This window comes from Aulonocara stuartgranti (genome assembly GCF_965226115.1).
Source record: "Aulonocara stuartgranti genome assembly, chromosome: 8".
Classification (NCBI taxonomy): domain Eukaryota; kingdom Metazoa; phylum Chordata; class Actinopteri; order Cichliformes; family Cichlidae; genus Aulonocara; species Aulonocara stuartgranti.
The window spans coordinates 12,802,403-12,828,931 of record NC_138959.1 but is presented as its reverse complement, the minus strand read 5'-3'; the positions used below and the strand labels follow the sequence as shown (position 1 = coordinate 12,828,931).

Here is a 26,529-nt window from a genome sequence, read left to right as displayed (position 1 = left end):
GAAGGAGAGGAAAGAGAGATGTGTCGAAGCGATAAAGATGGGTTGTTTGAGAGAGAGGACAGTGGCAGAAAAGAGGGGAAAAGGAGGGAAATATCTTTCTTGATATATTTAGGACATTAAAAAGCGAGATAAGCCTTTAATATTCCCCACCTCAAATGGCTTAAGACGGCAAATATTTCTTACCTTGTTTATTTTGGGCGTAAGCAAATTTTGCACAACTGCCTCCATGCTTGTTTGACTGACGTTACAATATGACACACACACAGCAGGCTTCTAATTAGGCCCCATGAAAAACAACAGGTGGATGTGAGAAAAGTAATAAATCACTCAGCCAATATGGCTGCCAACAGGCCCGTTGCCTTCACTGGTTTTTTGTTTTTTTCAATGTGTCTGCAAAGAGAATCGTTGGCGGACATGCACTCTGAACAGATGCACAAGATGTTATGTGTATCCCACGCATATTTGTGCAGAGCATCATTTTCTGTCTGGAACTTTTTAATAAAATTCTCATAGACGCTGCTCATGTCTATACTGCACCTTTGGCACGAGGCTTGGCTCATGTTATATGCTATGGGATATATCATCATGGGTAGATAATGAGAATTATGCCTTCTATAAGCCTTTCCATACAACATGAAAGCATTCAGACAAAAACATAAGAAAACACGAGTGTGCTGATAACATTTAAAACTGGGATGTTAAAGTCTTTTTATAATGCAGGCCACATACAACGCACTTTGATTTTATCCGGACCAGTGAAATTCCAATTTCTGTCAGTGTAACAAGGTTTAGCTACACATTTAATCAGTGAGATGCCTTAATATAAGAAAAAGAAGAGCAATTTCATCAGTATGTTGAGTATTTTCTACATGACAAGAAAATGCAAATGCAAAATCCAAAGCCATCCAATGGGGCGTATTAGAGTCTTTGGCTGGCCAATTCTGGCCCCAAGGCTTTATGTTTGACAATCCTGAGTTAAATTATGAAAAAGAACATTTATCTTTTAGAAATATTAGGAGCTTGAAATTTGTGAAATGCTTCAATGCTCATCCAAGAGGCTTCTTCAGATCCAAAACAAAAGATCCCAGGTATTTAACCCCCAGTAGGGGTTGGAGAGTCCAAGGTGTCGCCACTTTTTGTTTTAGAACTGAAGAAGCCTCCTGGATCAGGGTTGAAGCATCTTCACAAACGTAAAGAAGTCCAGTTGTCTTCTTTTTTCAGGCTCCTAAGACCAACACAACCTGGATGCCTGAGAACCTACACAGACATCAAGAAATGGCTGCGTTGTGGTACAGTGGTTAGCACTTTGGTTTCTCAAGTCCAAAGATATCAGTTAAATGGTGATTTAAAACTACCTATAGGTGTAAATGTGAGCACATCAGACTGTCTGTCTCAACTACGTTAGCCAGTATTACTAAATCATGCTCGCTTAATTTTGAGAAGCCAAAAATCACTAATTAAGATCAAAATTGGTGTACCCTTCCTCCAGCGTCACGGCCTACAACAGCAGTAATGGGGTCCCATAAACTAAGTCATGTAAATGCAAATGTTCAAATTGAAATCATCAAACAAGGCATTTGTGAAAATGTGATAATGTTCCAGTTGGGAATCTAGCAGCTAAACAGTTGACAGCATTATACTTATGCGCCTGATAGCCGTTACAGCACAGTACTGTAGTTTGACAGAGTTCTTACAGTTCATCTGGCTCTTTCTAAAGCTAACAAAAGCTTCTTTTACGGTATTTTATGGTTTTTGTAATGACTTTTTGTGTGCTCTTGGTGGGACTTCAGCACCAAGCAAACAAGCAAAAAAAAACACATATACTTTGTCGCTTGGTATTTTACGACCAGGCCAACTCTTTATCATCCACTCAAAAGTGCTCAGTTTTTAACTTTCTACAGCTGTGTAACTCCAAAGGTGTGATTTTCTTACCAACGAGTTAAAGAAACATTGGATTTGCAACACTGTGTGTCTCCAATTAACACAACAGCTGTTACATAAACCTAAAGTCAAATTAAGCTTTAAGCATTTTGTTGTTTAGTCGCTTCTGAAAGAGACCCAGGCAGGTAAAGTGTACACGTGGGCTGAAGGCAGGTTAAAAACACCCGCGAGGGTCTCTAAAAGGGACTAGTTTGAGGGTTGTAAAACTCAGGTACACAAGCAACGCAAGAATCAGAAAGAAGAGCGAAAACAGTTTCGTTTAAAGGGACACGAGACGGGAAGGCGGGAGATGCGATGGTGAGCCGCGTAGACGGAAAAGTCGGAGCTGAAGCCCGACACGGAGGGAGCTCGGTGGGAGGTTGTGGAGAGGCTGGGGGCAGGCTCCAGGCAGAGGAGAGGGCAGGGAAGGATTCACGGCCCAGGATCAACAACAGCACACTCAATAACCCCCCCCCCCCACACACACACACACACACACACACACACACACACACACACACACACACACACCCTACACCCATGGGCACCAGGGAGAAAATATGCCTTCAACAAATGCAAGAACTCATTTACAAATTTTTACAAACCTTTAAGGAACAAAAAAAAAGGTGATTCAATGCTGTTCAATATCAACCCTGTAACAACCAAACAGCGGGCTGGGGATAAACCTGAAACAGAGGGCACATGCACCAGACATTGTTTGATTTTTTTTTTTTTTTTTTTGGGGGGGGGGTTGTTTTTAAGAAAACTGCTTTTTCACATTTTCGGATGTTAGATTTTTTGAAGACAATGCGAACAATTAACCAGAGGAAAGTATGAAAAATGCCCCCTATCTTATATAAATAACACAGCCTCGTTCTTCTCCTGCTGAGAAGACCAGAGTATTAAAATAATACGCAGTTAAAAAGAGGTTGCACTTGCCTCATCCAGGGACTGTATATTTGCTTCAGACAACATAATAGTGAAATTAATGAAAAAAGTAGTTTGCCTCATTTTCTTAATTACTCCAAATCTACCATGATTTTAAAGTTAAAAGACTTCGTAAACATCATAAGAACACTTAGATTTGCAGATCGCCAACATTTAGTGCAAAAAACGTGGTTTCAAAAGACAAAAGATGCAATTAATATTCTAGTTTGTAATGACCTTGTATCATAATGCATTCATTAAAATAATTTTCCATTGTTTTTATAGTAGCTGCTCCGTGGTTGCTTGTATGATTTCCAAAAAACAAGACCGCATGACCTCAGCACAGTCTAATTGTGGTCTAATATTGATTTTTTAATTTCTAAGAGATTCATGAATATGGATTGGTGAAAGAAAAGGCAAAAACATTGATAGCGTCTTAAGATACGCTGCTCGGTGATTTCTAGCTCCCTTCCTTTCCTTAAAATGAGAGGATGGAAGGCTGGGAATGCGGTGAGGCTCTGCTGCAGCCGAAAAGCTCCGGTGAGGACTGAGGGCTTCGTGTAGTGGTTACCGGCTCACTGAAGCCTCTGACCCAGTGACCACCAACCTCTCAAAAGTAACTCAAGCCAAAAGTGAACATAAGAGGCTCTTTCTTCCAGCCCTGTTAGAGCCCGCATCCATAAAAAGCTCTGCTGGTTCCCTCGGTCTAAAGATGGCTGATTCTTCCAAACATCTCTGGCCAAAACTATTAAAACTATTAAAACTCTTCAGAGAAAGCCACACAAGCAGCCCCTGTCCTAATACTAATGAGGTCTTATACTACGAGAAAGAATTCACTTTAAGAGCTTTTTGGTTTGTTTGCACCTTGAAAAGCATTCATTTAGCTTCTGTTATTCCGGAGTTCCTTAAATTCAAACAGGAGCGTAAGACAAAGAGGATTTAGGAGAAAACTTTGTCGTCTTTCTCAGGGAATGAAAATTTCAGAAGGGCTGTTGCTCTCCGATCCCTGCACGTCCATTAGTGGCCCCGTACCCCACCACGACGGGAGAGAAAAACCTGTGTCAAAAAGTCTGTTTTGTAACGGAGCCTCATCAGCATATTTGAATAATACATAGTGCTTATAAGCATATTAAATGGAATGCGGCCACGCGTCATTTGAAGGCAGAGATTAGACCTTCCCAGTTAATTATAAAGATGTCAAATGTCAGCGGGTGAACCCACGCCCTGAGGTCGCCCCCTTTAGTTTGGTGATTATATGCACAAACTATAGATAAAGTGTCATCATACAGGCTATTAAGGTGCTGAGGCTTAAAGAGAGGCTTCCCCTCGCCTTTATTACTATGCAGAATCTGTCGGGGAGAAAAACGAGACCACGCACTCTTAATGGTTTCTCAAACACTTACTACTCTCGCCTTATATTTCTCTCACATACTTTGAAACAAAGATTAATAGGGAAGCTCAACTGATGTTAACTTGCCAAATTAGCTGGCTTAGACCTTTAAGTTTCCAAAATGGGTTGCAATAGTGCGCCCTTGGCCGAGATGGAGTGCGCGCATAAGTGTGCGAGAGCTTGTTTGGGTCATTACTGCACCATTAAGACCCAATCAGCTCACCAGGGCAGCCTTGTGGAAAGCAATACGGGGCCCGAGACAGCACCTTGGGTTCACCTTGACAGGACCGCCAGTCAAACGAGGCAGCCCTCTCTGTGTTCCTGTCAATCTGATTCCCCCTCTGAAGTTCATTTAAAGGGAGGAGCAGCGGCTCACTAGCTCCTAACAGGTAAGAAGGGCCCATATTATCAGCCCTCAGAGAGAGCAGGGCAGAAGTCTGATGTGCTCTTTCAACTGTACTAAACTGTCTGTACAGTAGCTCAGCTCACTGACTGACTAGACACACACACTCACTCACACACACAAACACACACACACACAGCAGCAACTCTGTGGGCTGATTGGAAAACAGAGAGAAAGAGAAAGAGCAGAAAGTGAAGGAGAATAATCTGAAAGATGAGAGGTGCTGATTTGGAAGGAAATGGAGATGTAAAGAAAGAAAAAGATTAAGGGTACAGGAATAAGGATGAGATTAAATCTAGGAGGAGAGTCAGGCTGGTGTAAGACAGAAAGGAGAGAGAGGGGTGAGCAGGAGGGGGGAGTCGGGTGCGAAAACAAGAGAGAGAATGGTATATTTTCAATGGAAGATATATTGCAATCCACTTTTCTGATTTTAGGAGTACACTGGGGGGAGAGGGGGGAGGGGTATAGGTGTTTGTTTTGGTTTGGGGGAGCTGACACAACATCCACTATTTCCACCGTCAGGCATTCCCCATCACACAAAAACACTCACACACACACACACACCCAACGTGAGGCCCCAGCCCAGCCCTTCCAGCTTCCTCAATATTTCATGGGATGAGCCCATGCTGACTAACTCAAGGCCATGCAAGCAAGGCTCCCTAACCAACCAAAGCACTCACAATCTGCTGAGGTTCCCGGTTGCCAATATCCACGATCGTGGAAACAATAACATTTAGCTCCAGTTCCCAGGAATCGGTTGAAGGAGACAAAGAAGAACACGGTGCATCTGTGATGACTGCCATAAATGTAAATGTTATCATTTTTGAGCGTGTCTTCAAAAGGAAAGAAGTGAAGGAAAATGTGTTAACCGGTATCACGATGCATTTTTGAGTTGGAATACAATAAGTAGCCACATGTTTAAAAGCATCCTAAGACTCTTCAAGGGGTAAAAGTTCCCGAATTCAAACTTGTTTTTGAATGATTGCTTTAAGTTACCTCATACAGGATTCTTCAACTTTTGGGGGGAGTTTTGTTGCCTCCTTTCTGAGCTCTTGGTGCTCTTCTATAATCCCAGCAGACAGATTTCTGTCCAGAAACAGAGTGCAAGTAGATTATTTGACACATTCAAACAAAAGGCTCCTACATTTTTCACATTCTGTGTGAGCTGCCGGATACAGGACGGCAGTACCATTGGAGCAACTGGAGACTGTCCTAACTGGGACTCAACAAATGGCAGATATTTCGTTCTCGCTTAAAGGATATACCAGACGATAGTCTGTTTTATGTTACTGTCAAGCAAATGTTACTTTCAGCCACTGGCAAGGGTTAAAGTGGGACTTGGCAGGTGGAGCGTGGGGTGAAGAAATGCTTAGAAGTAAGACGCAAAATAATTCGTTTTTTGAGTTCCAGTATATTTTTCTACCAGCTGTGATTGGCTGGTCTGTGCTGCTACTCTCACATTGAATTCAGCAAGATATAAGCAACGTTACATCAGCCCCATGGCCGGACACTATAAAGTCGGTATAAGAAGTGGAATTCAGTGAGTGACTCGAACAGTATAAACTGATGTCAGCAACATTTGATACAACCTAACATGAAGTCCAGAGCAAGTTCTGTACAATTACTGTAAACCTCACCGCAATACAGCAAACAGGTTGTTTGTTAGCCTATTACCAAAATGCATCGCTGAACAAAACAGGAAATCATTCCTGCTTGTGGTAATTCCTCCATCAAATGCACAATATGCACTGTAATAGCTGCACACCCATAATATTTGCACATCCTTGCACTTCAATTTCAACCATTAGTGTTATATACTGGGATACTTATAATTGAGCTATTTGTATATATTAGTGCTATTTTGTTATATTTTGTAACTTTGTAATATGTTTAATTTAGTTTAGTGAGTTACTTTTTTATTGTCTTGGAGCAATTGTGACCACATCATTTTCTCAAGGATTCTGATTCTGATCAAACTAATTTCAGCTGCCAAAGCAAACAAACTTTAAGTGTTTTAAAAAAGGATTCAACACCTTTACAATTGTTATGAATGCTTATCTACTGAGACCAAACCCGTTTTTCTACTAGCTGTAAATATTCTCAGTCCTGCTGTAAAGTGAGCATTTTAGCATGGGAGTCTATGGAGAGTAACTCACTTGTGTAGCAAGCCTCAAGTGGCAATTTGAGGAACTACAGTTTTCAACACTTGACATTGACATCATTTTGCAGTGCTAACCACACTTGTGAAATCCTGGAAAAATTAATCCATATGGTATGGTGGAACGAGCTACAATATCAGGCTTCACAGAGATCACATGTTACTAGGATCAAATGATGTTTTCGTGGGATTCCTGGACAATAAGAAACATGTTCTTTAACAGTTATTTGAAGAATGCCTAAAAAGGTTTTTTAGACTACGCATAACACGTATAGATTTACTGATGACTGCTGAACCTCAGCTGGATGTCCAGTATGTGAAGGTGTCAGTTAATCCCCACAGTGAGATACCAAAAGACTTGAAATAAAGATCTCTGAGGGTGTTTGTAGATTTCTTTTTAAACAAACAAACAAACAAAAGTGAATCTGTATATAGTTTTTGCCGTGATAGTTGTTTTTGAGTCTGTTCAGAATGAATATCGAACCATCAAACGCTCCAATTTTCGCCACTCTGCCTTGTTTTGTCTGGATTTTCTTCAAGCCGAGTGTCATCGGAGAGTAAACTATGTGTACGCTTTCACTCCTTTGTATTTTTTCCCTCCGCCTCCCTTTTCTCTCTCGCCGGATGTGTGCGAGAGAGCCAATGTGCGCCTCTGTGTGTGTGTTTGCAAACGAACGTGTGCAGGCTTTGTTTTTCTTTTGAACATCCCTTTGATGTTGCTGTTTATTTATTTATTTCTCTGCCTGCAAAGGCCTTTTCTCGGCGGTTAGGGCTACAGCGGATTGGGCGCGCGTTGCTCTGAGTGCCATCCATCAGCGAGGAGCGTCTCTGACGGATGAACCAGTGACCTCAGCTCCCTATAGCACATCAGCTTGGAGCCGAAGCTACGCTGGGAGATTTTTGTTTTTAAGGAGACGCAGTGTAACCAGGAGGGCCTCTGCTTCATCACCACCCTGTCTCTATCGGTGTGCATCACATGTAAAACAACTATTTCATCTCTGGCCATGAAACGTTGTATTACTTTGGTTTCTCAGTGATAATGGACCACCCTTCTGTACCCTTTACAGCTGATTTGATACCTTCTGTCCTCTCTGTTCACAAAGAATGAGAAACACCAAACTTTACAACTTAAATTATCACTGGAAAAACTCAAGCAGTCATGTTTCAAAAAGATTGAATTCTTTGATCAATAAGTCAAAGGAAGAAGTCTGTGTACATAAAAATGCAAAGGCAGAAGCATGTCTAAGAGGATTTTTTTTGTAAGAAACATCCAGTCCAATCAAAACTACATACACTGTTAACATAAGATTTAGAACCTGTAAAAAACAATTAATGTCCAGGTTTTAGACTCATTGTACGTGAATTTGGCAGTTATGTGGGTTTTGCTCGTAAGCATTACAATGAAATATCTCGATCTCGATCTCTAGCTCCATCTGCATTTCAAATTCACCCACAAGCTGTACTGATGACCATTTCACAATCCACATTAGCGACAACAGACCTTTCTTTGCCAATTATCATTATTCCACTGATAATTGCTCACTCTGAAATTTGCTGAATCTGTCCATGGTGCTGAACCAGCCTTACCAGTACTTAACACATGGTCTCTAATCAAAGCCAGTTGCATGATTTTGTGTGCATTGTGACAAAAACTAGCTGCATGTCCCTATGTAACTGAACTTTACAAGACCACTTTGTAAACGTTTTATTTTAGGCTAAAGGCTAAACTCCATAATAACCTGACTAGACAACCTTGTATGTGCATCACATGTATACAAAAACTATGCAAAGACTGCAAGTTCATAGATTTCACAAAAACAAAAACAAAAACCGTGCATTACGGATATACACTGACCTTTTCCTCTTTCTACGTTGATTTCTTGCTCTTTGAAACAAATTCTTCAGACCATGGCCTGCAGCTTGTCTTTGTCCATATCTCTGGTATTCTTGGATGGTGTCTCCTCTGGTGAGTAGCCCTCACCCTTCAGCCTGTATGTCATAACCTGTGGAGTTATATTTCTGACAGACACCTACCCAGACATCCCGACAGCTAAAATAAAACTGAGCTCCCCTTTTCTCTCTGCTTACTCAGTCAACTAGCATGAATCTATTGTTATTGCAGGACACTAATATTCCTGACCTCTATAGTGCCTTTCAGTTTATCAAATCGCTTCCTTTATATTTATTACTTATTACTAACTCATTTATTTACCTTTATAACATCATTTTGTATATATAAAAAGAAAAACCTGAAGACCCTGATTATTTCAACACCACTATGACACGATTTGAAATAAGCAGAAGATAATAGGAATGTATTGCTAATTATTACCAATTCTATCGTTGTTCCATTATATTTAGCTAAGTATTGCTAGCTAACTATTTCACGTTAAGCTAGGCTACTTTTGCTATATAATCTGCAGCTGATGTTGCTATTTTAATTTATTGTTTGTTATGTATATCTACTAATTTGTTAAGCCGTCTTACACCTAGGTAATAATTTCAACTGTCTATCGATGTTTTATGGAAGTTACAAACAGTATTGACCACCAATTATATCGGCTAACAATTGCAAATGTTAGTTAAATATATGTTTAGCAAGCTAATCCGAGCATTTATTCACTTTTTAAAACATTTTAATTACCTATGCGCTGCTATTTTCAGTTTTTCTTTTTACTCACTTTTAGTTAATAACCCCTGAAATTTAGGCCTAGATCTATACTCAATAGTAAAATACACTCACTGGCCACTTTGTGAAGTGATCTTGCTAGCACTGACTTGACCTCCTCTTGCCTTCAGAACTGCTTTAATTCTTTGTGGCATAGATTCATCCTCAGAGATTTTGGTCCATTTTCACATGATCCCATCACACAGCTGCTCCAGATTTATCATCTATGATGTGAATCCCTTTTCCATCCCTAAGGTCCTCTTTTGGGTTGAGCTCATGTGACTGTGGAGGCTATAGAGTGAGTTCATGCTCAAGAAGTCAGGTGACATTATCTGAATTTTGTGGCATGGTGTGTGACCCTCCCACCAGCAGTATAGGCGGATCCGCTGTGGTCATAACTTTAAGGGACAATATCAGGTAGTCTGTGGTGTTTAAATGATGCTCAGCTGGCACAAAGGGGCCCAAAGTGCACCATGAAAACATCCCCCACCACTGAAACAGGCAGGATGGATTCATGCTTTCATGTTGTTTATGCTAGATTCTCACCCTATCATCTTAATGTTGCAGATGACTCATTCTTTATTTTCTATTGTCTAGCTTTGGTGAGCCTGTGCAAGCTGTAGCCTCACTTTCCTGTTCTTCCATTGTGGTCTTCTGCTCCTATATCCCATTTGTTTCATGGTTGTATGTTCAGGAGTGCTCTTCTGCATATCTTTATTTGAAAAGCCCAGTAGATCACCAGGCAAATGACTGTATACACTGCATACCAGCCTACTTATCGTTAGATGCGAAAGCACACATTCCTGCTGGAGGGAGGTCGTATAAGCAGCTGCCACCATTTTGATGCCTTCTAAGCTTCAGTTTTCTGAATTTCAGTGGCTCCTAGAAGAAGATAGACCAAGGATGTTGTATGTTTTATCAGTACCGCTGCCTGCATCTTCAGTCAAAAATAAGTTCACAGAAGTTTTGATAAATGCAACAGGTACAGTCAACACTTTTTTGATACCTACATAGGCTTCTTTGGTGCTCTCAGAGGGAACACACCAACAGTATCCTTTAACACCAGTCAGTCATGTATGACCTTAACCTGGATAGCGATGAAGTGATCATTGGCATGCTCTTGGAATTGCACCTTGCACATAATCCCTTTTGTACCTTCAAAGACAGAGCAGTTAATCTGGCTAAACTTTCACCTATTTACACTGCCGCATATCTACTCATGCTTTTTGCCCTGTTGGACTTTTAGTGATTTTGTTGTGTTTCCAGATCTGAACAAATATGTAGGTGAGGTCACTAGTGTTAGTTATGAATGAGCAAAATGGCAAAAAGCAAGATTCAAGATGGTATAAAATGGATTTTAAGTAATAAGGACACAATTTTGCAGACCATCCAACGATCCTCAGATTTTTAGGTCACAAAAGGAGGGTCGTGTCCTAATAACGTCTTTCAGCTGTAGCCTTAGCGAGATCCAAACAAGCCAGAGTGCTTCACAATGGTGCCTGGGCTCAGTCTAACGAACCCTTCAGTGATAGTAACAAGGCTCCACACACAACTGCATTTTAACAGAAAACATCTATTATGTTATCTGCAAATAAAAGTATGCAGACCTTTGCGACATCGCCTTAACATGCCTAAATGACAACAAGCCGCACTGTTAAAGGTTTTACCTTGTTAGTTGCTGCTGACAGCATAGGGCATCGTGTATCTGTAAGAGAGATCGGTGGTAGATCCAGACTCTGCACCAATAGGAACACAAGGTCCCCAAATCCTTTATAGGCTTCAGAATTCAAAAGGAAGATCTTGGTTGCGCCATCTTCTACTTTTACTTACTTTCCAATCCCATTGTCCCCGTTTTAGTAGAATATGAATCACTCGAGAACACATTCTCTCTTTGAATGAGTGCAACAATTCTGAGGGTTCATTCAAAGGCACTACACGAGCGCATCTATAAGATTGTTCCTTTTCTAAATGGTCCGTCCTTCAACCAGTGCCATCGACTCAAATACAAGTAGACTACATTAGATTTCAATGGCTGTGAGCAGTGGCTGGGTTGAATAAGAGGCTTGCCTTATTCAAACCATGAGGAGTGTTTTTTTGTGTGTGTGTGTGTGTGTGTGGGGGGGGGGGGGGGGGGTGTCTTTGGGCTGTACATTTAAAAAATACTGAAGTGTTTTTGCACTGACCACTAATGCCGCCGTTGCATCCACAGGGATGAATAACCTCATGACCCATGAGTCCCCATATGCTCTCTAAGCCCTTCACAAAACCTCCAAAGAAAACTAACGTTAAAGATTTATGACCTATAGATTATGCAGATATTTTGTTTAAATTTTTTTTTATTATTTATGTGGGCTTGGATCCGTTTCCAGCCTGACATTTAAAGCAGCACGAGCACATTAGAATTCAACAGGCAGGAAGAAACAGTTTGTATTTGGTTTGTTCGACCATCAAAGTCTAACGAAAAATCCTTTCTTAAAGAGACATCACAGAACGTGTTTGACTTGGCTTGAAAATCCTTTGTTCTTAAATCAGCTCACAATATCTAAGAAACAAAAGATAAATTCACGTCGTTTAAACGTCTGGCCGAACATTTGATCGAACTTTAAATCTATCTTAAAAGGCAGCTATGACGTGCGCACATAAAAAAAACACAAGAGCCTCTACCGCTGACAGCACGTGAAATATTTTTTAAAGGAAAACTTAAACCACGTACAACTCTTAACATTTAACTCCGTTTTACATCAACCCTTTAATTGAGGCATACCATACAGTAGTTATCTTCTTATCTTGATGCAAGTCTGTGAAGGTGTTACTGAAGAAAACTGATTGCTGTCGGTCTTTCTGTACACCAAATTTTCAGTAGTAGAAGAAGAAGAAGAAAAGGTGTTTTGCAGTGTGCAGCTTCTTCTACCACGACTGGCCTCATTTGAGAGTGGTCAACTGCCTCCTAGACAGATGGAAGTGCTTACAGTCCACTTTTATCTATGCAAATGCACCAAAGCCGTGGGTGTTGAGGAAAGTAAATGCTCATTTGCGTTTGTTTTGCTGGCAATATAAGAGCCAGCTATGCCTTCCTGCTGCTTTGTACCAAATCAGTGAAATTACTTGGTCACCAAAGACAAAGCACAAAGTCCTGAGAAACAGAATCTACCTCTCGAAGGTCTGTGGATGTTTTGTTTCTCCCTCACTCTGGAGGGGAGTGTGTGCATTCAGCATTTTTGATCCTGCAGTGTAATCGAGCGTCTCCTTGTTTGGAGAACCGCCGAGGGATTGAAGCACCATCCATCAGACCTCCCTCGCTCTCTGGACTGTCCGGCCATTTTACATGTGGCTGAGTCCGGGCCTGGAAGAAAAGTTTTCATTCTCGCGACGAGCTTGTGTTTGAGGCTGGTTTATGACTTTCTCATCACAGCCAGCGTGCTACGAAATTTACCTTCACTTAAAGGGAAATGTATTATATGTGCACCTTAAAAAACCCCAAACAAAAACAAATAAAACAGCAAGCAGTTTACGGAAGAATGTTTTGCACTGAAATTGCTCTAAAATCTGACCATCTCAAGCTGCACTGTCCCATGCATTGCTCTCAGCTGGATCAACCTTTGTGGTTCATTGTAACAAGCATGCCAACAGAATCATTAATATGTTTTGACCCCCTCCTACGCCTGGTCAAAGGAAGGCCTATAGGCCAAAAGTGCTGTTGGCCTGTTTAGCATAAAATGAGTGCATTAATACCGGGAGACTCAATTATTTTACAAATAGTTTGGTTGACACTGCAGGTTATGAGAATCTGCCAACTTTGAAGACCTTTAGCTAGAGGCAGTGCTGGCTTTGGCACTAATTATGGACAACACTATGGCATGGATGACTGCAAGTTACGTGTGCATTCAAAATGCTTTTTAAACTGTCTTTGGGGTAACATAACACACAGGAGGAGTGAATTATATGCAAATTTATTGATTTATGTACTTTGTGTTTTGATGGTTTTTTTGTTTTAAATTTTAGTTCCAAGAATCACAAAAAGAAGGAAATCAAACCTAAAACTGTAACACAGATTGTTACATTTTAGGAGTGTATGACTGCATTTCTGTGTTTTTGAGGTAAGAGCTCACATGCCTCCAAAAACCTTTCATGACACGACGTTATGATTGCTATGATTTTTAGCTCAAACCCAGCTCTCCGTCTGCTCTTTGGTAGATCCAGACGATTTTCTTTACCCATAATCCCCCTGCTGACTCCTTCCCCTTTCTCTCACCTGATTAGAATTTCTGCCGTGGCCTCTGGGATTGGATGATTTCGACATATTTTATTTAACTGCTTTTGTAAGCCCTAATAATCAGCAGCTGTGATCTATGGCTGAATTACAATTTTCAGGGTCAAGGAGGGACTTGTGGTTGTGGAAAAGGGGTGGGTACGACCGGCTGCGCAGGTGGGTGTGTGCGTATGTACGATGGCGAGAAGGGGAAGGGGAAGTGGGGGGAAAAAGGAAAAAAACAGAGAGGAAAAAGGGAAGGAAGACTCTCACGAGTTGTCTTTAAAAATGAATGAGAAAATGGGTAATCCCCGAGTCACAGCATGAAAAGAGGGAAAATCAATATGGCCTCTCAGTTCACTTGGGCCCTCACAAGTCCTTGAGATGAACAAAAAGTTGTGCATTTTGTTGCCACATCCATATGTCTCAATAGAGCGGTGTGTGTTTGTGTGTAAAACTAAGCGAGTGTGTGTGTGTGTGTGTGTGTGTGTGTGTGTGTGTGTGTGAAGAGTAAGCCTGTCTGCAAGGCTGTTTGTGTTGAGAACAGCATAAAGGTGAAGGAAGGCCTGGTTCATATTGTGCAGGGTGAGTGGTAAATACCTATAAACAGTGTTATCACTTGCAGTGCTGTGCAAAAGTCTTGAGCCATCTTTCATTTTTGCATATTTTGCTAGGAAAATGGGAAATAGGTGAGGTGATTTATTGAAACGTACGTGTAAATAAAGTGTATATAAGGCAAAGACAAAGTTTGTTTAACTCTAACAAGCTTGGAAGTCAATATTTGGTTTGACTACTTTGTCCACTTTGGATGTTGGCTTCCTTTTGTTCTGTTCGCTGCTAAATGATCCCACACTGCTTCAATAATGTTAAAGTTCAGGGTGTGTGTTTGTGTGGTGGGGTGGTGGGGGTTCAATCCAGGTATGCTTTAACTACATTATCAGTAAGTTTGGGATAATTGTCATGCTGAAAAATTAAGCTGTTGCCAATCAGATGCTTTCTAGTTAGTATTTCATGGTAAATCAAAATGTGTTGGTACTTTATCAACTTTGACATCATCCCCAACACTTCTGGCTGAAATGCAGCTCCAAACCATGACAGAGCCTCCACAGTGTTCTACAGATGGCTGTAGACTTACTGTTGTAGTTCTCTTGACGTCTTCAAAACATCTTATAATTATTGTAGCATTTAGATGAGTCCCCCATTTCTTCTCAGAGAAGTTAATCAATCTTGACAAAACTTACTATAAAAACTGCCTAGGCTACCAGTATTCTCAACATCTATATAGTTTTTGAGAATGATTTAAATAACACTCAAATAAATAATAATTACATAGATTATGTGTAGTAACTGATCTCCAAAAAACTAACAAACAAATGCCCATAGGGTGAGTCTTTGATAGTATTAACAATGATTTGAATTAGTAATTTATAATATAGATTAATGACTCCATAAGACCTCTTGCCACTCATTTTCAATCCAGTTCTTGTGTAATTTGGCATAACTCAGCCCTTTCTCCCCATTTACCTTTCTTAGGAACAGCTTCTTGAAAGTGACCCTTCCACTGAGACCATTTCTGGTGAGGCTTCACCGAACAGTAGATGGATCAACTGGTCAGATGCATCTTCTGGTCCTGTGTGAGGTCTTTGCTGGATTTATTCCTATTTCTCAAGGACATGACTTTCAGATTCTGTCCATCAGCTGTAGAGTTTTTTTCCCCACACCTACCATTTCTTCTATTGTCCACCACTTCTCCAGTTATCTCAAATTGTATTACTGACACACTGCACACCATGCTGAGCTATGCCAGGTTTTCAGCTAATAGCTCTTTAGGAATCACCTTGTTAGTACAAAACTACTATTTTGTCTCCTGTATTTTTTGTCAATTGGAAACAAATTACGTGCTTTGAGATAGGCTGCTACTAACAAAGTGCCTAAAGATACACTTTAACATTGGTCTTTGCTAAGTTGTCTGGTTTATCCCTTGAGTTAACTTCCTTTTTATGCTTATGATTATTCCACTGTTATTCATGACCCCTTTAAAAACTACAAGAAAGTCTGGCCATTTAAAAGTCAAGTATAAAGAAATAAGGGGTGGCTCCAGACTTTTGCTCAGTACTGTAACACTTATTATAAAATAGTTCTAGCTTATTTACTTATACTACTGATTAAAAGTACGTGAAGAACTTTTGCGTAAAATCTAAATGTTTTTCATTCACCGACTAAAAATGGCCACGCATTGTGCATATCTGCCATGCCCAATGACCCTTACCTGTGTAGAGGTTGAGGATTATTGCACTTGATCCCCAGCACACAAATAGGTGGTAGCCCCCATTCAAAAGACTCAAACTTTCTGGAATAGATGGAAAAAACTGGCTGGAGAGATCTGGGATTGGGTACCTTCTCATGAATATTTACCCCAAAACAATCACAAAAACCTCCCCACCCTTTGGTGCTGGAGGGGTAACGAGCTGATGTAAGTAGTGGAGTGGGGGTTGTTTCTCCTCAACAAACACATAGCTGTTTTTCCTCTAACCTGGGCACTCTTCCATCTACCTGAATATCTTAAAGCAGAGGCTACCTCATAACTATCAAGTACACCTTCTCCATCCATCAATCCATCCATTCCCCACTCAACTACCCTTCTCCTCTGTGCTCTTACCCTAAGCGATGCCCACCCCCCTTCCCCAGTTCATTAGCGAGCTCCTCAGTAGCCTGTCATGGCGGATGTGCTCCATCAAAGCTGATCGACTCCTCGTTTTTCCAGAAAGATGTCGCGGGTTATCACCGCACGCTCAGATCTCTAGCTACGGGAGGAGCGTGACTGGCAGGCCGTCTTTTGAAGACAGTGATTCCTCCACTGATGCCTCCCAGTTGGAAATTTAGAATCGTGTCTGCTAAGACACCATATGCAAAGTAAATTACTGTACAAGGGCGAGCTCAACTAAACCCTCCTCTTTCAGAACGTCCAGGCCACTGAGTGCCTCCCAGGCAACCTGGGCTGCTTTGCACTCATTCCCACTTTTCTCCTTTTATGTTCTTTCTCTTTCTATCATTTGTCTTTTTAAAATGGACGGCAACACAGGAGAAACCATACAAGACAAACGCGCAGCAGTCACAGAATGCGCTCATTCTCACTGCTCAATTGCAATGATAGAAATCCATTTAACAAAAAATATAAATAGAATAATCTCCAGCATGTCATAAAATATCTGCTTGGACACATTGTAGCATACTGATGAGGCAGTTAAAGGGACCAAAAGAATAAAAAGTGGGGGGAAAAAGATCCACTGACAGCTCTATTATCTACATAACCTCATTGTCATGCAAATGACGTTGAAGATTACCGCTGTCTTTGTAGTGGAAAGTGTTAATTTCAGTTCAAAGGTTGTGTTTCTACCGGGAAAGATGTGATGGAGATAGAGGGAAGGAAGAGTAAGGAGGCAGGGATAGGGTCTGGTGGTGGTGGGGGAAAGCTGGTCTGGCTCTGCATCTCTGTTTCCTCCACGACACAATGTCTTAAGAGGATTTTCAGCACACGGCTTGCTTCACCTTTAAAATACGAAAAGGAAGCACACAGCGCCACATTCGGTTTGTAAATGTCAGCTCTTGTTTTTCTCGTACCTCCTTACTCGTTCCCGCGGAGTCAGTCGGAGACCCCACCAAGTGTTTGTGTGCAAGTTACGACACAGCATCTAGGTTACAAAGATCCAGAGCCGCTTTAATCACAGATGTCAAACACAGACACTGACAGAGATCACAAAAAAAAAGTCAGCTTCACAAGTCAGGATCAGCCCGGAGTCTCAATTGGCTGAACTGAAGGGAACGCGATAACTCGAGACGGATACATGCGCATGTGGACGATTCGGCATCACCTCTTAACACTGGCCACGAGCACACGGACATCCGTGCATGCATGTATGGCTGCGGCCCCTGCGACTTCCTCAAATAATGGGGGCCTTTGTCATTTCATTGTGAGCACAAACACTAATAAAACGGTTGACAGCGCTGATGGGGCGAAAAAACAGATAGATAATGGGCTGATGAGAGAAAGAAAGCCATTCTGCTGGAACTGGTGGCATGTACAAATGGAGACCATGGCTCCTCTTCTAACAGCTCCACACTAGAGCGTGTGTGCCTGTCTTTATTGGGATCATACGTGCAGCAGTGTGTGTGCGTGCGCATATGCGTCCACGTCTGCTGAATCAAACAGAAGAATATTCATTGTACTCCTCAAACAGTGCCATTGTGATTCCCCCCCCCATTCTTCTTTTTCTTGGCTAGCTGTTCTTGCTGGGCCTCTCTCAATGTACATGAATGTGTGTTTGTGTGTGTCTGTGTCTGCGTGTGCAGTGGGTGACAGCATCGTGGACACTCCTGAAGACGAAGCGCCCACCCTCCTGTTGCGATCCCACCACTGGCGCTGTTTGTGCCGTTTAAGGCCCGCCCTCCGCTGGGGGGACAGGCAGCTCAAACGACGCTTGTCACAATCCCTTGTCGTCTTAAATGGCTGACAAACATCGGGCTTTTGCAATGGTTGGTGCATCACACAGGTTCCTTGTTGAGGAACCTTCCTTTTATAATTTCTATGTAAAACCACGTAGAGAGGATAGAGAGGACCGGTGAAGATAGGAATGACTGGGAACGTTAGCGAGATGTCGCAAAGATGGTGGTGGTAGAAGATTTCATAATTTCCACTGATAACATAAAGAGACTGAAAACCTTTTACTATATGAACAATTATCATGTGGATGTAACATGATACGAGTGGAAATGTTTCGGCTCTCGGGGGGGCGACCAAGATAAGGAACGTGTGTGGAAAGCGAACCGGGACACCCAAAGACTCGATCCCTTTTTTCCCCCCCTGGCAAACAGGAGAAGGCAACGAGAGCTTCAAAAATCACTTTTCAGACATCAAATAATTAATTGCTCTCCCCTCTTGCTCACCCACCCCTCCTTTTCTCCTGGCGTTTGTATGGAAGACGCAGCTCCAGTCACTTAAGGAGGGTTACCACCCGCCTAAATTAAATATTAAATGGTGTCTGTACCTGCTGCTATTGTTGCCCCTTGGAATAAGATATAACCTATTTTTGACAAGTTTTCATCCTCAGCCTTCTGCGGTGAGACGCTTGTCGAAAACCAAATCAGCGATTGGAGGGAGTGGTAGTGGGGCGTGGGGTGGTAGTGGGTGGTGGGGGCACTGATGAATAATCTAGTTCATATTCCAATGACACCCGCCGCTCAACGGGGAGAGAAAGAAAAGGGGATAGAGAGAGCAGGTGGAGAAAGAGATGGAGACGGACCGAGGAGGGGAAGATAAAAGCTTGGGGAAAAGTAAGGGATGAGTACAGAGGAGAGAAGGAGGGGGGGAAAGAAAGAAAGGGAGGAAAGGAGAAAGAAGGGAGAGATGATAGCCAACGTCTGCCAAGGTATCACATGACAGCGCTCCTGTTTAAATAATAAAACAGAACCGGGGCTCTAAACAAATCGTTATCTCCCACCTCCATGCATCCTGTCTTCCTTCCCTGCTCCCTCCCTCGCCCGTATTTTTAAAAAAAAAAAGAAGAAGAAGAAAACTTGTTTTAATGCCATTTCTTAATGAACATAATAGCTCGGCGCTAATAATGAAAAGAAAATAAAAACATCTAAAAACGCGGAGGGGCCCCCGAGTTGTCGCCGGCGCTCAATTATTTCCTTGTCAAGTGGGTCTGTTTTTAATGAGGCCCTGTGGGACTGACGTCTGTCAGTCAGCCCTGACTTTTTGACACCATTACAACTTCAAATAGAAGCCGCCGCCACGCTGCCTTCCACCGCTCACTCGCTAGCTACCGCTCCGCTCATCTGACAGGCTGGGAGGGGAGGGAAGGGAGGGGAGGACAGGGAGGAGGAGGAAAAGGTGGCAGGAGAGGTAGAGAGAAGGAGGGAGGGGGGCAGGAGAGACAGAGAGAGCACATCAGCACATAGGTAGGCTGAACATGCAGACACGCACAGACACACACTGTGCACGCTGACTGGGTAAAACCACAATCACTGAGGGTCATTACCAGATGAGGTTTGTTGTCAAACTGCCTGGGATTTAACCCCCCCCTCAGCACCCCCTACCTCCGCGCTTCCTCGTTCGCTTCCTTCCCCGGCTCTTCTTCTTCTTTTTTCCTTCCTTCCTTCGTTTTTTTCATTATTGCTTCACTTTAATGATAACTCTTAGTGGGTCGGCCCCGCATGGGACGGTCAGAGACACACTATTTTGTTGGCCATTAATTTGAGGCTTTGAAGCAGACCACGGCGCCGCGGCTGGTGAGGGCCTGTGAAATGGTGGACGATAGCACGGGGTGGGGGAGGGTGGGGTGGGATGGTGGGATGGGGACTCCCCCGCATCTTCAAAAATGAAGACTATGACCCTGAAACAGAATAGCAAATGCCCTCACTGGGAACACCAACCACAAGAGACATACGCGCGCGCACCAGTGTGTGTTTCCATGCGTGTGCGAGCTTGTGGCTTGCATTAGCATTAGCCCCCCCCCCCCTCCAAACAAAAATAAAATAAAAAATGATCCAAATATGCTCTTAAATTTAGATTTTTCAAACGCCGTCCCCAAAGAATGGCTTTCCCCCCGAAGAATTAAACGCCGGTAAACTCAAGCACGCCTTTTTTTCAAACACCTGCAGATGCATCACATCATCACAAACACAGAAACAAGGGTCCCATCTCACACCTCCGAAGATTACATAGAAAATAAAGAACAAAAAGTACAAATTTTTAAACAAGCTAGATCCATTTATAGAAGAAAGAAATCAAGAAAAAAAAAAGCCTTTAAGATGAAAGACTAGAAATACACATATTTCAGTTGGTCCTGGTGTACAGTCTGCATCAGAGAACCACCACAAATCAAGAAGAAACAAACATGTGATTAATGTTAATTCTGAATAATTTCAACATCACAAAAATATACACTTCCAACACAGAAATCTGAATGGAAACTCTACATTTATAAATAAATAGCAAGAGAGTCACTTAGTAAGAGCAAAAACACTATACATGATGTCCATTTCAATGTTAGTACATACAGTATGACGCTTATATTTGGGAATCAGTTAATGTAGTATGTATTTGGGAAGGGTTGATGTCCCAGATGTGGTTACAATGTCATTTGAAGCATTTCTCTTTGTTTCTGTGCTGTACTCACGGAGGCTGAGGTCAGGTCTCTTTTGCATTAAAATCCATTAAAAGAGCAATTTTTATTTAATATTCTTCAATCTCTAAATTCTCTAAAATAACCACTTTTTTGCTCCTGAAAACAAAAACTGCAACCAGTTTCCTCCTAATAATGAAAAAAAAACAAACAACCCAAAATACTTTCACCTTGATTCAATGAACACAAGCTGAACTAACCTCAACCTTTTTGCGTGCATCCTCTCTTTTCAAGGCAGCGCCACTTGTCTATTTTGGGCTCTGCTGAGCCTTTTAAAGCAGGAGTGTGAACAGCAAATCTAAACTGAAGGCACTGTCCTCTGAGCTGTGCAGGGGTAGGGTGATTGGTGGGGAGAAGAACAGCTGAATCATTTAGTTACAGAAGCTAATACAGTATGTGTGCCTACTGTTGGTGTCAATAAGAAACGCAGTGCGGGCCCCCATCCATGACTGTCACTCATGCATGCACACGTGCAAACCCACAGATGTGTGTAGAACTTCGGTTTCTCTCTGCCTTTCATGCATTCCCACACCCTGAATAACACCAAACCCACCTACACTACAAAAAAAGCCCTCCATTAAGTTACACAAGAAAAAAAATGACCAGGTTGCAAACCACGCTGAGGACGACACCATGAAAAATATTAACTATTATAAAAACATCTCACCCCGTTCTAGTCCCTGGAGATGTAAGAACGAGCCTGACAGGCAGAGGAGGAGGGGGGAAGGAGAAGAAAGTGAAAGAGAAAAAGAGAGTAAAAGGGAAGAAGGAGAACGGGAGAAAAAAGGGAAAGAAACTGCAAACAAAAAAAAAGGAGTGAGAAATGGTAAAAAAAAAAAAAAAAAGCTTGCTGTCAGGCTTTGGAAATAGTGATTCATGGGGACCATTTGTCCTAATTACAGCAGAACAACGCTTTTGTCGCTATTAATCACAAGAGAGTGTGTGTGTATTTGCGTTTAGGGGGAGGGAGTGTGTGTGTGTGTATATATGCATGTGCGTACAGGGGAGATCAGTGGCCTCGCACATTAAAATAGATGGCCAGGATGATGGTGAGGAGGATGATGGCTCCGAGGATGAAGACCAGGACCCGATTCTGGATGATCCTGCAGAGAGAAAGAACAGAGAAGGATTAGGAAAAGGTTCGCGGGTCTACGGAGAAAAGTCAACTGGAGCCTGATCCTGTTTAATTGTTACCATGAGGTCTGAACGCTTGGTTTTTAAATCGCTATACACTCGCTGGCACACGTCATAAAACCACAGCGTGACTGGATAAAACAATCGTGATAAGAGTGATTTGCTTACATATGTGTACCCTCTGTAAAAAACAACAACGCTGATTTGTGTACAGACATGAACATACAAATGCAAAAGAGACCAACACACTTATAAACAAGCATGACATGCAAACATATACACACACGCACACAAATAGCTGACAGGCTCTTAAACTTTATTTGCACAATAAAGTGGAAAAAGTGGCTCAGTAGTTTCCTGAAGGTAATAAAAAAAAAAAAAAATCGCTGAATTACTGATGGAATTTGCCATAAAACGACTCACTCATTTGCTCATTTAAATTTTCCCACTGTGACCGAAGTAAAGTTGGTGTGGGGGAGTGGGGGCTTTGAACCCCCCCCAAAAATAAATAAATAAATAAATAAATAAATCACAAAAGTACCAGATGAGGAATGGAGTGAAGATGTGCAGAGCAAGGCATCTGGTAAGTGAGCAACTTATCTAGCATGTGTCCCCCAAATTCTCCAGAGTTTGCATCAGCACACATGCACTCACTCAGACACACACACACGGATTCCAAACCCTCCACTGCTCCTGACAAATGAGAGAATTATCACATTTGCTGACATGTGGAGGGGTGGAGGAGAGGCCGAGCAGGGGGGCACTGTCCACTTCTCTAAGCAGGAGATGAATAGCCCATGCTGTGGCCATTTATCACCGAGGGAGGGGAGGGCGCTGGCTGGTTGCTCAGTCACCCAGCTACCCTCTAAACTCCACGTCTGAGCTGACACACCAGTCGAGCTCGCGGCCTCCCTCTGGTCCACCAGCCCGCCTGGCAAAAGTCTCGACCGTTTGCTTAGCTTAAAGCGCAGAACTGATGAAGCTATTGAAGGGAAGGATGACAAAAATCCCACAGACAAGCTTTGATGCTTTACATCTTTGTATTTCCTTTTGCAAAAAGACTCTCGGCCGCATAACAACAAATTTTATCAACTGCTTTATATGAGATTCAGAGGATACTGTTACAAACTAAAAACAATATATAACCAATCGCCATGAACTTCTTTCCAGTAATAGGACACTTCTCTGACATGCTGTAATGCTCTCGCTAACACCAGAGAGCTCATTACAACTACTGTGTGTAAGCAGCACTGCTTTATAAGTAGACAGTTTATCCTTGAATAAATGCATACATTATTATGACACTGTCATATTGTTTATAGCAAACCATGTCCCGAACAACATAAGCAACAGCTATGGTATCCCTCCCCCACCCCACACACACCCACACGTGGCATTTTTTACCTCACTGCTGAGGTAAAAAAATTGTAAAAAGAATAGTGACAGATAATACTATATTTGCCATATGCCTATAAGCTGAGGCAGTATTAGATGATATCATATGTTGTGATAGGCCAGTTTTATTCTGGTGTTTTGGATGAGGCTGACATGATTGGCTGAAGCCAGCTGGGGGAAGAGATCCCAGTGAAACACTAATCAGAGCATGCTTAGCAAGGACACGTCTCCCCCTATTAATTGACATTCATTATTTACAATGATTATTTATCCCAGTCAAATACCCAGAGGAGGCGCTTGTATGTGTGCGTGTGTGTGTGTGTGTATCTGTGGCAGTGTGTTAGAAGAAGCCAGCTCGCTTTGTGTTGTGCTAATTTTTCAGCTGGGGTGAAAAGAAGAAAAAAAAGGGAGGGGGGGGGGGGGGGGGGGGGGCTAGTAGAGGCTTGCAGTGGAGAAATGAACATAAAGTTAGTTTTAGCCTCGTGGAGGGGGGTTCAATTCTGTTAAAACGGCATTTATTAAAGGAGTCTGATTTGGTAGCAAACAACGTGGAATAACTTCAAACACTTAAATGTTCAAAGCAGTAAGGAATATGACAGTGCTGCGGTTTAAGAAGTTTTTTTCCCTCCCCCCTCTGGGGACACATCTTTTTTTTAAAAATGCATTATTTTGACCTTAACTGATCCTCTGTGCACCAATCTAACAAAACGTGTCTTGGAAGTATAAATGTAAAGCAGCACATATGGCAACTCCAACCTTTAAAGAGAAGATGGATATAAATTTTAGGAGTGGCCCGTCCAAAAATGTTAATGCTTTTTCCTCTTTTTCTGACACACACACACACACACACACACACACACACACACACACTAATGAAATAGTGCACGCTTATATGAAACATGGTCAAAGTTTCAAATAATTAGGTCAGCACATGTGAAAGCTAAAAGCTCGGGCATCACACTGCTCTCAATATTTGGTTTTAGGCAAGTTTTTTTCCACTCAAATCTTTCTGATGTCATAGAGCAGGGATATTCCCAATATTTTAACCTCAGGTGCTTCTGTTTGCAAGAGGCAGCCAATCAGAAACTTGGAGGGGGAGCCATAAACAGTACATCTTTACTTTAATGCTTGCAATAGTTCACACAGACCGAGAAGATCCTGCAAAGCTTACGACCAAAGGTCAATTTAGACCAGATGACCTGAAGGGGGGCCGCACACACACACACATACACACAGATCTAGCTAGACAGATTGGAGGAATTAGTGTGTGGAGGTGCCGTCATAAATCACTTCCATGATGTTGAAAACTGTTTGAAAAATAGTGTCTGTGACACTGTAAAGAGCCACAGTTTTCCCCACTGACATATGAGCAGTGGGACATGAAAGTCAGCCATCACACTCTTTTAACCACTGCAGACCTAAGAAGGCTGGAAAATGACTACTTGGTTACATTTTACAGAGGATGGGGAAATTATTCTTCATCCATTTGAAACAAAACCACACAAACTGATGAAATTTCATACGTCAACCTATTTTTTTCTTTGTTTTTTTTTCCTTTTATAATAAGCTAACAAGTCAAATAAGGTACTAAAGCTACCAGAAACAACTACAATAAAACCTACCCTAAAAATATCCACACCCCAATACTCCCAAAAAAGAGAAGTAAAAAAAAAAATCCCCAAAACTGGGAGGTAGGAGAGTGAAGAACATGGTTTTCCTCTGCTATATAGTTGATCCCGCCCTGACACGTGGCCAGACAGAACAGAACTTATCAAACCGGATCCATCCTCCAGTTTTGACACTTGACATAGAGGTGGAGGGGGGCTAGGAGTGTGTGTGTGTGTGTGTGTGCGTGTAAGTGGAGGGAAGGATTTGGGGATGTGTGAGTGACGCAAAGACTGCAGGTACAAGGGTGTATCTGCTGACCCACATATGCACACTCCTACACACAGTGAGTTTGATACCTGATACTATGATCCTCAAGTATTTTCCTGTGTCGGTGCCCCGGTACGGTGGGGGGAAAAAAGAAACACTCTCACGAAAACAGACCAACAGTAACTCTAACTAAAATGTCAGCCAATCACAGCACATAGTACTGGAAATGCTATTGGCTCCTTATGTTCCTTCATCGCAGACAGCCAGTCAGCTAACACCTTACTAAAAGGAAATAAACAGATTTACAGCACTAATCTAAGAGAGGCTGAAATATTCAGAGAGAGAGAGAGAGTCACAAAGATCGGAAACAGACAACAAAGCAGCTGAAAGACAGAAAGTGTGGAAAAAGCAATAGAGAGGTGGAGAGAAAGAGGAGAAAGAGGGAGAGCGCGAAAGGTCCGTTTACCCGGGGAGGCAAAGCTGGAGAGGCTCCTCGGAGACAGATGAAAATAATGAGGACTTTTCTGTCAGGAAAGATTTACAAAATCGTACCAGTGTTATTAAATTTTAAAATCTCCCTTTTTTTTTTTTTTTCCTTTTTCTCCCTTCCCACCCTCTTCCTCCCTCCCTCTCTTCCTTTCCCTGTTTTTTCCCCTCCTTTTCCAGCAGCACAGCCTTATTACCAGCTTTAATGAGCACCGGGATACACCTCAGCTATGTGTGTGTGTGTGTGTGTGTGTGTGTGTGTGTGTGTGAGAGAGAGAGAGAGAGTGTGTGTGTGTGTTGAGGTCCAAGTCCCTAGTGCCAGCTCCATCAGCACCTCAGATTCCCCCAATACCTTAAATGACACACGCATGTGTGTGTGTGTGTCTGACACATGTGAACACAGACATGCAGCTTTTGATGGCTCACAGAGGTGGCTGGACATGAACACACACACACACACACACACACACACACACACACACACACACACACACACACACACACACACACACACACAACCTTCAGACAGACGGAAAGACAACAGCCCCTACCCCAAAACAAAAACATTCTCTGTGAGACAGACATAAGCGGATAGGCCCATCCCACCTGGAGACACACACACACACACACACACACACACACACACACACACACACACACACACACACAGCCCACTAAGAGCAAACTTAGCTTCGGAGTTGCATCTCTCAGGCCCTCCCCTATCCCACCTCTTTCCA

The 26,529-nt window shown here is 42.2% G+C and overlaps 2 protein-coding genes across 24 annotated transcripts in view; both read right to left on the bottom strand.

The window, feature by feature from the left end:
* Positions 1-9,798, bottom strand: part of tcf7l2 (transcription factor 7 like 2) — a 107,862-nt gene extending 98,064 nt beyond the window's left edge. For 10 of the 20 annotated variants that reach the window (XM_082545231.1, XM_082545234.1, XM_082545248.1 and 7 more), the window contains exons 1-3: positions 9,542-9,796; positions 8,654-8,787; positions 5,637-5,726 (exon numbers count right to left, since the gene is read on the bottom strand). The gene's annotated coding sequence lies outside the window, so the exon portion shown is untranslated. Of the gene's footprint in view, positions 1-5,636; positions 5,727-8,653; positions 8,940-9,541 lie in introns of those variants that run through there. The other 10 variants (XM_082545235.1, XM_082545238.1, XM_082545240.1 and 7 more) reach the window with 7 other exon arrangements.
* A 7,610-nt stretch (positions 9,799-17,408) lies between these two features.
* vti1a (vesicle transport through interaction with t-SNAREs 1A) overlaps positions 17,409-26,529 on the bottom strand; it is a 115,720-nt gene continuing 106,599 nt past the window's right edge. For all 4 annotated transcript variants that reach the window (XM_082545263.1, XM_082545261.1, XM_082545264.1 and 1 more), the window contains one exon: positions 17,409-22,005. Coding sequence is in view for 2 of the 4 variants with exons in the window: in XM_082545261.1 (XP_082401387.1) it covers positions 21,912-22,005 (94 nt within the window). In the remaining 2 variants the exon portion in view is untranslated. The remainder of the gene's footprint in view (positions 22,006-26,529) is intronic.